At 41.1% G+C, this 13,147-nt stretch overlaps 1 protein-coding gene across 1 annotated transcript in view; it reads right to left on the reverse strand.

Annotated features, from left to right (window-relative positions):
* COL6A3 (collagen type VI alpha 3 chain) overlaps positions 1-13,147 on the reverse strand; it is a 170,998-nt gene that overhangs the window by 60,365 nt on the left and 97,486 nt on the right. Inside the window, exons 22-24 of the mRNA XM_068245332.1 lie at positions 10,800-10,865; positions 7,758-7,811; positions 3,890-3,925 (exon numbers count right to left, since the gene is read on the reverse strand). Coding sequence (XP_068101433.1) covers positions 3,890-3,925; positions 7,758-7,811; positions 10,800-10,865 — 156 coding nt within the window. The remainder of the gene's footprint in view (positions 1-3,889; positions 3,926-7,757; positions 7,812-10,799; positions 10,866-13,147) is intronic.

The following is a 13,147-nucleotide window of genomic DNA, read 5'->3' on the forward strand; positions in this document are numbered from 1 at the left end:
GGAACAGTTTTTCTCCAGTCATGACTATAGCCTTCTTCACTGATAAGGAATTACTGCTTTCCTGGCAGAGGACTCAGCATTTGGGAGAAGGGGATAGATAAAAAGGTCAATAGTTCATATATTTTAGCATTCAGAGATAAGGGATGGACTGTTTCATTGAGCTAAAACAATACAATAAATCTATTTTTTTAAGTTTTTAAACATAACATAAAACTTTGAGATATCTAAAAGTCATTTTTAGAAGTAGGAGGATAGATACAATTATTTATCTCATCAGTTTATTTTCACTTAAAGAGAACCTGAATTGAAAATAAAAAGTCAAAATAACCATACAGAGGTCATACTTAACTCCTGTGTAGTCTACTACTCAATCTTTTTCTCTTCTCCTGCTTCCCATTTGTCCACTCTGAACAATTGAGATCTCCATCCTCCATTTTAAAAATGGTCAATACCCCATAACCGCTTCCTGGTCAGCATACTGTTAAACTGTAATATCACCCACTTGAGCCATAGGGAAACATCGACATTACCTTGCACATTCAGTTGTAACTGACAGCTGCTGATATAAGACTGACAAGCAACTGATATATTTCAATTCTGACAAAATATTGTCAGAACTGGAAGGGATCACTGTAAGAAGAAAATGGTGAGCTTCTAAGAGGAACTGGCGGCGAGATAAGTATGTAATATTCATTTGCAGCTACATCATGTGTTTATTTTAAATAATTTTACTCACTTCAGTTTGCCTTTAAGTATCACTTTAAGACTTCTACATTGAGCCTCTCTCCTAGAACTGCAGAGAATTTGCACACTGAATGATATGCTAGATATGCAGTGTTTCTCATTTAACATCCCTGGAACTGTTAGGTTTTAGCAGGCAGATACGCTCACTCAGTGCTTCCTGTCCAGTACTGACTGCAGCGGCTTGTGCTACTGCATCCAGAACATAAACAGGCAAGAATGTGCAATGAAGATGGTTAAATCATTGCAATGAATATGATGTCAAAGTACCTGTGGTTGCTGTGAATGGACTATATGCATGTATACAGAAGGTATGTCTACCTTTCCTGTGCAAGCTGGTAGTGCCAGAATGGTTGAGCATGCCAGTGTGGGGCTTTGCTGCCACATACTGGCCCACAAAGCTCTTGACATAGGGGTGTGTTAAAAGAGGGGATCAGAAAACCTTCCTCCTTACAAAGCACCCTTGTCATCCCCACCTACAGGTCCAGGAGGAAGTAGGGGTCATAACGGACATGTCTTACAGTGGCTGGATGGTGTAATGATTAAGGGCTCTGCCTCTAACACAGGAGACCTGGGTTCGAATCTCGGCTCTGCCTGTTCAGTAAACCAGCACCTATTCAGTAGGAGACCTTGGGTAAGTCTCCCTAACACTACTACTGCCTATAGAGCGCGTCCTAGTGGCTGCAGCTCTGGCGCTTTGAGTCCGCCAGGAGAAAAGCGCAATATAAATGTTATTTGTCTTGTCTTTATTCTTCCCTGCTGTAAAACACAACCAAATAAGTTTGAAAAATGTTGTAATGTTCTGAGGTCTTATTAAAATCTTAGTTTAAGACTTTCTCATAACAATTGGCATTTCAGTGCTAATACCATCTTAAAGCGGAATATAACCCTGCATTTCAACTTTGCTCTAAAACATTATTTACAGTATATTATATGCAACCAGCATTTTTTTTTTTTTACTAGACCAGCATTGGAAGGGTTACACAGGGCTTTAAAGTCCCTAGAGATTTCTGCAGACGCATCCGAACTTCAGTTAGATACTTTTTGTTTACAAATATGTATCTTTTAAGTGTTTATTGTGACTCATCTCTCTCACTGAGAAGGAGCTTGGAGGACAGCCAAAGAGTGTGTAACTGTTTATCAATAGATACATCTAACTAAATAGAATGTAACTATCTGAACGTCTGCACGGAACTTAAAACCTCTGTGTGTAACCCTTCCAATGCTGGTCTAGTAAAAAAAAAATGCTTTTTGCATATAATATGCTGTAAATAATGTTTTAGAGCAAAGTTGAAATGCAGGGTTATATTCCGCTTTAAGGGAAACCTTAAGTAAAAGAAAAATCCCATTTACTTACATGGAGCTTATTCCAACCCCCTGAAATCCTACATATACCAATCTGCTAGCAGATTTTGCTACACTCTGTTGTCCTCTGACCTTCACCATGCCCAACATGCACCAATCTGCTAGCTGATAACAATCTGGAACAATCATATTTCTGAACAGTGTATGCCCTTGGTAAGGACCTATCATAATACTGAAATGGCCTTTATTTTATCTGTAACAGAAGTGACTGGTTTTATTTAAAATGTGATTTATACTATAGGCAAAAACTGAACAGGCAACCTAAGAACCAAAAAAATATTCAGCCTAAATTAACTAAATGGTCTAAAGTAATTGATAAGCAAACATCCCAGAAGCAAACTATCATAAACTGTCATTAAGAGAAAAACTAGTCAGAATTTACAATACCTAATCATTGTAATGAAATTAAATAAATGTAATATGGGTGCAAACAGGGTTTATATCAATGTTAGCTGATGGCCCGGCGTTGCCCAGGTATGTATTTGGCTGGTGTTGGCTCCGCCCACTTTTTCTAACCCTAACACACAATTACTCAATGACCTAGTTTGTGAGCTTTGCAGTCTTTGGCATCAATAATTTGCATTGAAATGAAAAAAATCTGATTGGTTGTGGCTCCACCCCCTTTTCTTAATTTGAACCCCAGTCACCCAATGATCGACTGTTTGAGGCTTGTGCCATTAACAGTGCAAGAATGGCAGCAATTAAATATTCCCCTTGAAAATCAATAGGTGATAATCCCAGTCACCGAGGGACCAACTGTGCAAAGTTTGAGAACCCTATTATTAACAGTGTAAGAATGGCTGCAGTTTACATTTTTCCAGTGAAATTTGTATTTATCTCCGCCCACTGATGACCCGTCATTGCCCGGGTATGTATTTGGCTGGCGTTGGCTGCACCCACTTTTCCTAACCCTAACACACAACTACTCAATTACTCAATGATCAAGTTTGTTAGCTTTGCGGTCTTTGGCATCAATAATTTGCATTGAAATGAAACAAATCTGATTGGCTGTGGTACCACCACTTTTTCTGAATTTGAACCCCAGTCCCCCAATGACCAACTGTACCAGGTTTGAGGCTTGTGCCATTAACGTGCAAGAATGGCAGCAATGTAAATATTCCCCTTGAAAATCAATAGGTTAATTTTGATTGGCTTTTATAGACTCCACCCACTTTTCTGAATATTAATCCCAGTTACCCAGTAACCAACTGTGCAAAGTTTGAGAACCCTACCATTAACAGTGTAAGAATGGCTGCTGTTTACATTTTCCCAGTAAAATTTGTATTTGTCTCCGCCCACTTATGACCCGGCATTGCCCTTTTATGTATTTGGCTGGTGTTGGCTGTGCCTCCTTTTCTAACCCTCACACACAATTAATTAATGACCAAGTTTGTGATCTTTGCAGTGTTTGGCATCAATAATGTGCATTAAATATTCCCCTTGAAAATCAATAGGTGAATTTTGATTGGCTTTTGTAGGCTCCACCCACTTTTATGAATATTAATTCAAGTCACCTAATGACCAACTGTGCAAAGTTTGAAAACCCCACCATTAACAGTGTAAGAATAGCTGCAGTTGACATTTTCCCAGTGAAATTTGTATTTGTCCCCACCCAATTTTTGATATGGGGATAAAAAGTATCCTATATGCTATTCCAGGTAATGTACTATGTGTGTGCCAAATTTCATTCAAATCCGTTCAGCCATTTTTGCGTGATCGAGTAACAAACATACAAACATTCAAACGTTCATATTTATAATATTAGTAAGATGTGGACACTTACCTTAACTCCAGGTGGTCCTCTGCGTCCCTGAGATCCCTGCAACGCAACATTAAAAAGGAAATCATAAATTAATGAAAAAAGAAAGCAAAATAATATGTTAAAATATAGAACTAATGGTGCACAAAAGGAAGATTAAATAAGTCTCTATGGACATGAGATAACCCAATTATACTCTTCTGGAAAGTACTGGTAAGTGAGTCATTTTGAGAATTGTAATATTAAAAATAAAACATATAGGGTTCTTAAAAATATTTTGATCATAATAAAACATATAGGGTTCTTAAAAATATTTTTATTGTAATAATCTAAGAGTTAGATTTTATTTATGGTTTAATTTCCTTTTATAGATTTGTATAGGCTTTTTTCAATTTTCTAATTTAGACTCATTCTTAAAGAGAAACGAGGCGGGATTCTGACAATGCAATCCACGTACAGAGGCTGGGTCTGCCTATACTGCCCAGCCTCTGTTGCTATTTCAATCCCCCTAAATTCCCCCTGCGCTCTACAATTCCCCCATAAATCACAGCCGCGCTGTGCGGGTTGTGTTTACATCTGTACTGTCACTTTGCATGCTCCCCTGCCTCCTGCATAGCTCCGGTCCCACCCGCGTCCCTTCCCTCCAATCAGCGGGGAGGGAAGGGATGCGGGCGGGGACCGGAGCTATGCAGGAGGCGGGGTAGCGGCAGACTGACAGTACAGAGGTAAACACAGCCCGCTGTGACAGTGTACGTGTCGCCAGCGCGGCTGTGCTTTATGGGGGATAGCAGAGCGCAGGGGGGGCTTAGGGGGATTGAAATAGCAACAGAGTTGGGCAGTATAGGCAGACCCAGCCTTTGTATGTGGATTGCATTGTGAGAACCCCACCTCGGGTTCTCTTTAAGTTGGCCACTAACGATCCAACTTCGTGATAAAAATTCTTTGAGCGATAATTCTGATCGGAAGTGAAATATCGTAATCAGGGCCATAACTATGACCCACCAGGGCCCCCTGCAAGAATTCCAACGAGCCCTCCCCTCCTGGGGCCCACTCAGAGCTGTTTTGGGAGGCTGGAGAGGTCGCAGCATGTTAAATTAGCGGGGAGGGGAGACACTCCCCCTCACCTCTGGCTCTTCCCTGTGCTCTCCCCTCCAGCTTAAATCTGTGTCTGTGCAGCAGCGGGCAGCGGGCATATACACATACCTTCCTTGTGTTTATATAGGAAGTAACATGAAACACTAGAGCGAGGAGCATCCGCGGTGGAATGCAAGGAAGGTATGTGTATAAGCCCGCTGCCCGCCACTGCACAGACACAGATTTAAGCTGGAGGGAAGCACAGAGGGGAGAGCCAGAGGTGAGGGGGCTCCATCCCCCCTCCCTGCCGATGTGTGGCCAAGCTCTCCCCTCATGCTGTGACCCCACCAGCCCCCCAAAACAGCCCTGAGCGGGTCCCAGGGAGGGTCCGGGCCCCTGTGGATGAAGTAGTTGCATCCCCTATTGTTACACCCCTGATCGCAATACATTGTTCCCTATACCATCAATGAACCAATCTTTGCTTCCCATCTATCACAACCGACAAGAAAATCCAATTTTTTGTCTGATGAAAATCCAATCGTTTATAATTGATTGTACCCATCAATGGAGATTATTTACAACCAATCGGATCACATCCGATCAAAATGATCTGATCGCTTTAATGATTTTTTGCTAGTTGTACTGTTAGTGCCCACCTTTATACAATTGCAGTGATTGGCCCATTTAGATTTTGCATAGAGAAAATGTTTCTGGGAATTTAGCAAAAACAAATACTTTTTTTTTCAGTTTCTTAATATACATCAGGGACAAAGCCACAATTGGCCTTTTTCTTATATACATGTGGGAGAAAACAATGTCTGCTATGTGTAAGGTGTAACTGTATACAGCTTTAGTACTTGTTTGTAGAGATGTTCCAGTGCTGTGTGTTCTTATCCTATACTTCCTGGTACATTAGTATAACCACTCCTCTCTTACCAGTTCTGCATTAAAGCTTTTCTTATAGCCCTATTGATAAAAAGGGGGTGTAGTAACTGTGGCACATCCCCACCCACCTTCCCTCAAAATTAAACTACTGTCTAAGAATGAGGTGTAAGTTAAAGGTAGGGCTTCTCCTACATTATTCTAAGCCAAGCAAGTGAGAGAGAGCAGTGCTGGTCGTAATGGAAAAATCTACGCTTACGGATCATTACGCGTAATTTTACGCTATTACGCATTACGCAATTACGGTTACGGCGTAGGAAATTATCTACGGTACATCACTGTAATTACGCGTAAACTTACGCAATTACGCGTAAGGATACCGTAATGAAGGCGCTTACACTACAATGTTATGCGTAGTGCCGTAATACCAATTAATGCGTATTTTTTTACGCATGCGGACGATATGTACGCAATAGCCGTCAATGTGACAGTTATTGCGTACATATCATTCGTATGCGTCAAAACGTACGCTTATACTGAAGGGCGGGAGAAGATACTATTGGTTGCTTAGGATGTTGACTGATTGGCTACTCTTAGAAAATGGGAGATTTTACGTTAGTAATTACGCGTAAAATTACGCGTAAGTGTTCGTAAAATTACGCATGCCTAGCAATTACGGTAGACAGTGTAATTACGATACCACTTACGGTCTTACGCGTAAATAATTACGCGTAAGACCGTAAGTTACGCGTAACGCTTACGCGTAAATTTACATTGAATTACGATGCGTAATTACGCTCATGCGTAATTTCGGCCCAGCACTGAGAGAGAGAGAGAGAGAGAGAGAGAGAGAGAGAGAGAGAAAGAGAAACAAGACGGGGGAGTGGGGAAAAGAGAGAGGGGGAGATGGAGAAAGAAAAGGTACGCACAAGATGGCAGGATGGAAATAGAGGTGGCCCAAAGGTTCTGTCATAAAATGGATTCTATACAATATAAGAGGCACACCCTCAGTTATCATAATCACCATAAAAAACATGACTGAATCAACCAATTTTTTTTTCTGGAAGTTTTTGTACAAACTTATGAGGCAGGGGGACCAGCCACTCCCACCATGTTCAGATGGGGTGGGAAATCGCAATCCTATTGAAATAATCAGTAGCTTAGTTGTCTAAAGAAACATGTCCAAAACTCTCATCTCTGCACCCTCACTGGCAAACTGTGATAGCTCCTCTCTTTGCCTCTGCGTCTGCTCCAAAGTTTGGCTGCTGTGCAATGTTGGCAGTTCTGGAAGTGATGTCACTGCATCGCATGTGGTGTGTAACCATAAAGCTCCTTGCACACTACATGTGATTCCGATTTTGATTTTTAATCGATTTTCACATGCGATTACGATTTCCGATTTTCAATTGGTACTGAATGCTTCCTTTTTTCTGCGTTTTTCTTTTGATAGCATTTAGGGAAAATCGGAATTGCAAATCGGAATCGCAAAACGGATTTGCAGTGTGCAGGGAGCCTAAGACTGGTACAGCAGTCGGAACCCATATGCATGCAGAAAGGCAGGGAACAGTGCTATTACAGTAACAAATGGGAAAAATCCTGTGATTGTGGGTATGTTGTTAATACGCTACTGAACTACTAACAATTTCATGAGATTTGGGACTACATATGCCCATTTAAACATGGTGGATACAGCTGGGTCTCCTTGTGTCCACAGGCCCTAGGCAAATGCCTTTGTTGTCTTATGGCAATCACAGCTCTGGTAATACCATTAGATAAAAAATATCAATGTGATAAGTGTTCTGAAACTGATTGACCTTTGAAATACACCTTTCTGCCATTCTGTTCCCAGAATTCCTCATGTGATACAAGTCAGACCTACATATATGTACACTCATACAGATCACTTACAGAAAAAAAAGTCTTTATTAGTACTCACAGCTTTCCCTTGACCTCCAGCGACTCCTGGTAAACCGTCTCTTCCAGGCTCTCCCTGTCGACAGTGGAATAAAACATTATTACTTCCTGCTCTAAAATATTTGGTCATTACTTTTTGCTTTGTTCCAGATTTTCTTTTATTTCAAAAACATAAGAATTAGATTTTTAGGAATCCACCAACAATGAAAAGCATATGTAAAAATTTCATTTTGAATGAACTCGCAATTAAGGCATAGTTATTCTTCTATATTAATGCATCCAAGAAGAGGCTTGGATTAATTAATTTCTGACAAAATGTGAAAAATGTCATAGACCACAAGTACAATTTGACAGCTGCTTTGGCATCTGACTATTAAATGAATCTACTTATTTAGACTCTCCCAAGCCCCCTCAAAATTACATTCGGCTTATTTAGACTCTCCCAAGCCCCCTCAAAATTACATTCGGTTTGGGAGAAAGGGTTATATCGGTAAGCGTTGAACAAATGGCAGCCTTCTCATTAGTGGACTTGGCACGTGCAATCATTTTTGCAGGTGTTATTGTCTGTTTAGGTGTCCTTGAAATTAATCAGGAGAGTTTCCTGTTCAGGGGAATTGTGGGTCTTTCTAACATCTCTTTGGCAATGATTCCTCTAAATGGGCAGATACAATGTCACAACCCATTTGCTACAATTACATTACCAAGGCATGCATACCTGAATTTAGGTTTGCAAGGACATACACAATTAGGATTACTGCCCTTTCTCGTATACAAGGAGTTACACATTAGCAGTTGTACTTGTCAAACTTTATCTCTTTTCCTGTGATGTAAGCAAACATTTTTTCTATTTTATCTCAATGAGTTTAATAAGTGTTTTACTGTACTCGTTAAATCATGGATATACAGCCAAAATAAGTCAAAAACTTGCCAGCTACCTTCTGTTTTACAAAATCTAAATTGTATTTAGCAAGCCTGATAAAGAAATATGTTTATCTAGCAGGAAGTGGGAGTAAATAACATCCTTTCTTTGTTTATCAGAATGTTACCATATTTCAGCAATAAAAGATTGCTCTGACTTGAGGAGTTCAACCGCAAAAAGCTAAAATTTGTATAATAATACTGAGCTCTGCCAAATAGTTACAGGGTCTCCATAAGCCTGGTTTATCCTGCCCTGTGTTTTTGCTGTTATTTGCAGTTATTGTCTCCTGCATGGACGTCTCTCTGCCTGGAGTCATTCACTGAGGTAATAAGAATCGGTGTTATCTCTGTTCTATATTTTTCCAGCTGATATCTCTGGGACGCTGTCAATTAACAAATACTTAAATATCTTTAAAATGTTATTTAGATTCTAAATGCTGAAAACAGAATTTTAGCTATGCAAAAAGAAAAAATCAATCTAAGCTTTTGATTCACCGGATTTCTGGTGGCCAGAGGCTAACCATAAACAGTAGACATCCAAATCCCACCATTTCTATGGGACTGCTTACCCAACACGGCCTAGTGACTAGCAGCATACTTCTTGTTCGTCAGTTGTTTTGGACCCCCCCCCCCCCACCCCTCAGAACTTTAATGGAGTCCTTCCAACATTTGAATTCCTTTCCTTTGCCTCCCTTTGGTGACCCACAAAGCCTGGAGGACCATCTGCCAGGGGTCACATAACAAATGTGGCCATCATTATCTCCACACCCCATAACAAATGTGGCCACAGGAACACCTGTAGGACAGACATTTGTATCAGGATGGAGGGTTAGTAGTGGGGCTACTAGCCAAGGAAGGTAAGTTGCCTGTGTCCAGACATCCCTGGGCCCCTATTTGGTTGCAGGGGCTGCTTTGCCATAGTTATTCCCTTGCTCCTCCCCCACCAAGCTGTGCCTAATCTTTGAATTCCACAAGTCCTGTACCTGAAATTAACCTCCTCCTTTCGATATACCAAGGCCACTTCCATTACCCTGTTCTGACACAGTTAGGGTCTAACTTTACTTCGGTGCCCAAAACATATTTATGAGCTGTACCAGGCGCAGTAGGCACAAATTGCTAGTCCTAGTAAAAATTACCATTTTAGTTTGCAGTCAGCAATGACTTTTCAGATATGACAGTAGGTATTTGTTTTATGAATGCAAATGCATATTAAGCATACTGTAGCTTGCTTTTTTATTTATTTATTTTAGTAAGGAGGCTTTTGGTCTCTCTGAGCCCCTGATACTTTCCTAGTGGTTCTGAGTCACCATGAGCTATCTTGGTATTCAAATATGCCAATATGATGATTAAACATTTGCTTAATTGCAACCAGGACAACAGTTAACTACTTATTGAATGGCACACCCAAAGCACTACTTTTAGTCAGTCTGACCTAATCATCTGCATATACATTACCCATCTCCTACAGGTGCTCAGTGATCTAATCAGCTTTAAGTGAACCCGAACTCTTGCAAAGAGCAGCCTGAAAAGTGTTCATTCGACATAGAAATGCTGTAGAAATAAACTGCACCGAACTGTGTTTGTTTATTTAGTTGCAGTTGAGTGTAACAAGTGTGTAATCAGTAGGCATAACTCACAGCACCTCAGTGTTAGTTGTACAGGAAAGACATATGCTTTAACCCTTCCTTTGCTCCCTGCAAGTACATTGGATTTCTTTGCATTGCAACAACATTTTTTTTTTACTTGATTGTTTTCATACTGTCCCTAATCTTTAATGCTAGGTACACACGTTAAGTTTTTTTCATTCGATAGATGCGTTCAATTGATAATTTCTGTCATGTCCGAGATTACTCTCGATCGTTTTACCGCTCGATTTATCATAGAAGTGAATGGAAACTTATAAGGAAAGATAAGAGAATTGCGCGGTAAATCGAGCAGAAAAACTAATCAAAAATCGATGGAATGGCAGAATCGACTGAAAAAAACTTAATGTGTGTACCCAGCATTAGAGCAGAGGGAAAGTTCTGAGTTCAGATCCACTTTAAGCCTGAATGTACAGTATGCAACAGAGTGAATGAACGCCATGCACTTTCACATACGATAACTTGCTCTTCTAATTGTCAGCCAATAATCAAAGATACTTTACCACGCTTCCTGCTTCTCCTTTTGAGCCTCTTGGCCCTCTCTGAGTGGAGTCAGTTCCTGTTTCACCCTAAAGAAAAACATAAAAGGAATACAAAGAATTAGTTTCCAAGAGAACTAACTTTTTTACTTTTGATAATGTGCATGAAATCAAGCGTTTACCGCATTTTGAATTAAGTTTTACCACATTATTCATCATGACATGACTTGATGATTAATTAAGTCCTGCATGAAACAGGTCTAAACTGCCAATGTGTGCTGAACATGCTGCATCAGCTCTAAACATATTCATATTTTTGGGCATCTTTAGGGAAACTGATCTATTTGAGTATATTTTGCTCATGTAGAAACCAGCATGGAGAGTGGCGATTTACAGATCAGTGGCAACAGAAGGTGGTCTTGGCACCACTTACACATTACTTTTTAAACTCCGCAAACCTTAAATCTAATTTTTGTAAAATTCATAAAATCACAAGCAAAATAAAACACAGATAATTTTTTTACTAGAAATCTAACCTTAGAAACACCTTACAATGCCCGATCTACCAGCTTGTAACAGTAATACTGTATATACTCGAGTATAAGTCTAGAAATTTAGGTCTATTTATGTTTTGGGTTTTTTTAGTTGTAATTATCTTTTAATTAAAAACAATATTTGGGTATTTTTGGGAGCGTGTGGGAGGTAAACTGTTCATTTTAAATGTAATTGCGTGTCTATTTATTACAAAAAAAGTATGTAGAAGTAGTTTTACTATTTGGCCACAAGATGGTCTCAGTCATTTTTTTAATGCGCGTTTTTTTAATGCGTCCTGCAAGCGTAACCTGTACGCTTACAGGAAGTGCCGAGGGAACGTAGAACTTAGAATGATCGCGGCTTCTCAAAGAAACCGTCGTTCTTTCTAATGGGGACTTAGATCAATGAATGGGAACTGCGTTCCCATTCATTTATCTCCGGGCTAACGGAACTCGGCACGGGAGCGTGTGGAAGCGTGCAGCAGCCTTTTAAACGTAGCAGCTATGTCCAAAAGGCTTAAATGGTTAAAGTCTAGCTGTCGGGCATAAAATCAAAAATCGATTCTTTATTTTTATCTTGTAAGTATTAAGGATACTAACCAGGCAATCCAAAAGTTAAAAATCACTCTTAGTTGTCTTATCCATAAAATGATATTGCCCAGTTTCCATGGCTCTTATTTGGTACATCTGCCACACACAGGAAGTTGCAGGGCATGCCGGGTTGTCCTTTTTTGTTTCTCTACTTTCCAATCAGACTAAACTAATGCAGCCTGATTGGCTGAAGCCTCTTTCTCTCCTGTTTTCCCCTCCCACACCTCTGTTCCTCTCTGATTGGCCGATATTTCTCATGCTGAGACAATGCACTTTCTATTGCAGAGCTGGTGGGAGTGACTAAAGACTGGGATGAATGCGGGCAATGCATACACAATCAGGCAGAGGAGAGTAAGAAAGGAAATGACATCAGCATTGGCTTCAAAATAGAAACCGTTAAAAAGGAGAATCCTAAGAAGGATTTTCTCTTTTTTACTACAGAAAAATCAGTAAAATCAAAACATGTACAGTGCAATACATAAGTTATGTAAGTAGAGCAAGTATTCATCTACTTATATATGTGTTGTTGTTTTTTCTTAGATAGTATTGCTGACAGCTCCTCTTTAAAGAGGAACTGTAACATGAAAAGATCCCCTGGGGGGTACTCACCTCTGGTGGGGGAAGCCTCCGGATCCTAAAGAGGCTTCCCATGCCGTCCTCCATCCGTCAGGGGTCTCGCTGCAGCCCTCCGTGGAGTCCGTGCAGTGGTGACGTCAATATTTACCTTCCTGGCTCCTGCGCAGGCGCTCTGACGGCTGTCGGCTCCGAACTACACGGAAATACCCGATCGCCGTCGGGTCCGCTCTACTGCGCAGGCGCAAGTGTCCTGCACCTGCGCAGTAGAGCGGACCCGAATGAGATCGGGTATTTCCGTGTAGTTCGGAACGGAAAGCCGCCACAGCGCCCCCGCTGGAGCCAGCAAAGGTAAATATTGAACTGACAGTCGGCACAGTCGCCGGCTGTTCGGAGGGCTGCGGCGAGACCCCCGTGGGACAGAGGACGGCGTGGGAAGCCTCATTAGGATCCGGAGGCTTCCCCCACCCGAGGTGAGTACCCCCCAGGGGATCTTTTTAATGTTACAGAGTCTCTTTAAAGAGAGTCTGAAGCGAGAATAGATCTCGCTTCAGACCTCATAGCTAGCAGGGGCATGCGTGCCCCTGCTAAAACGCCGCTATAGCGCGGCTTAACGGGGGTCCCTGTCCCCCCAAACCCCCTCCGTGCAGCGGGGGAGCGCTTCCTGGTTGGGGC

Source organism: Hyperolius riggenbachi, chromosome 7 (assembly GCF_040937935.1).
Source record: "Hyperolius riggenbachi isolate aHypRig1 chromosome 7, aHypRig1.pri, whole genome shotgun sequence".
NCBI classification, from domain to species: domain Eukaryota; kingdom Metazoa; phylum Chordata; class Amphibia; order Anura; family Hyperoliidae; genus Hyperolius; species Hyperolius riggenbachi.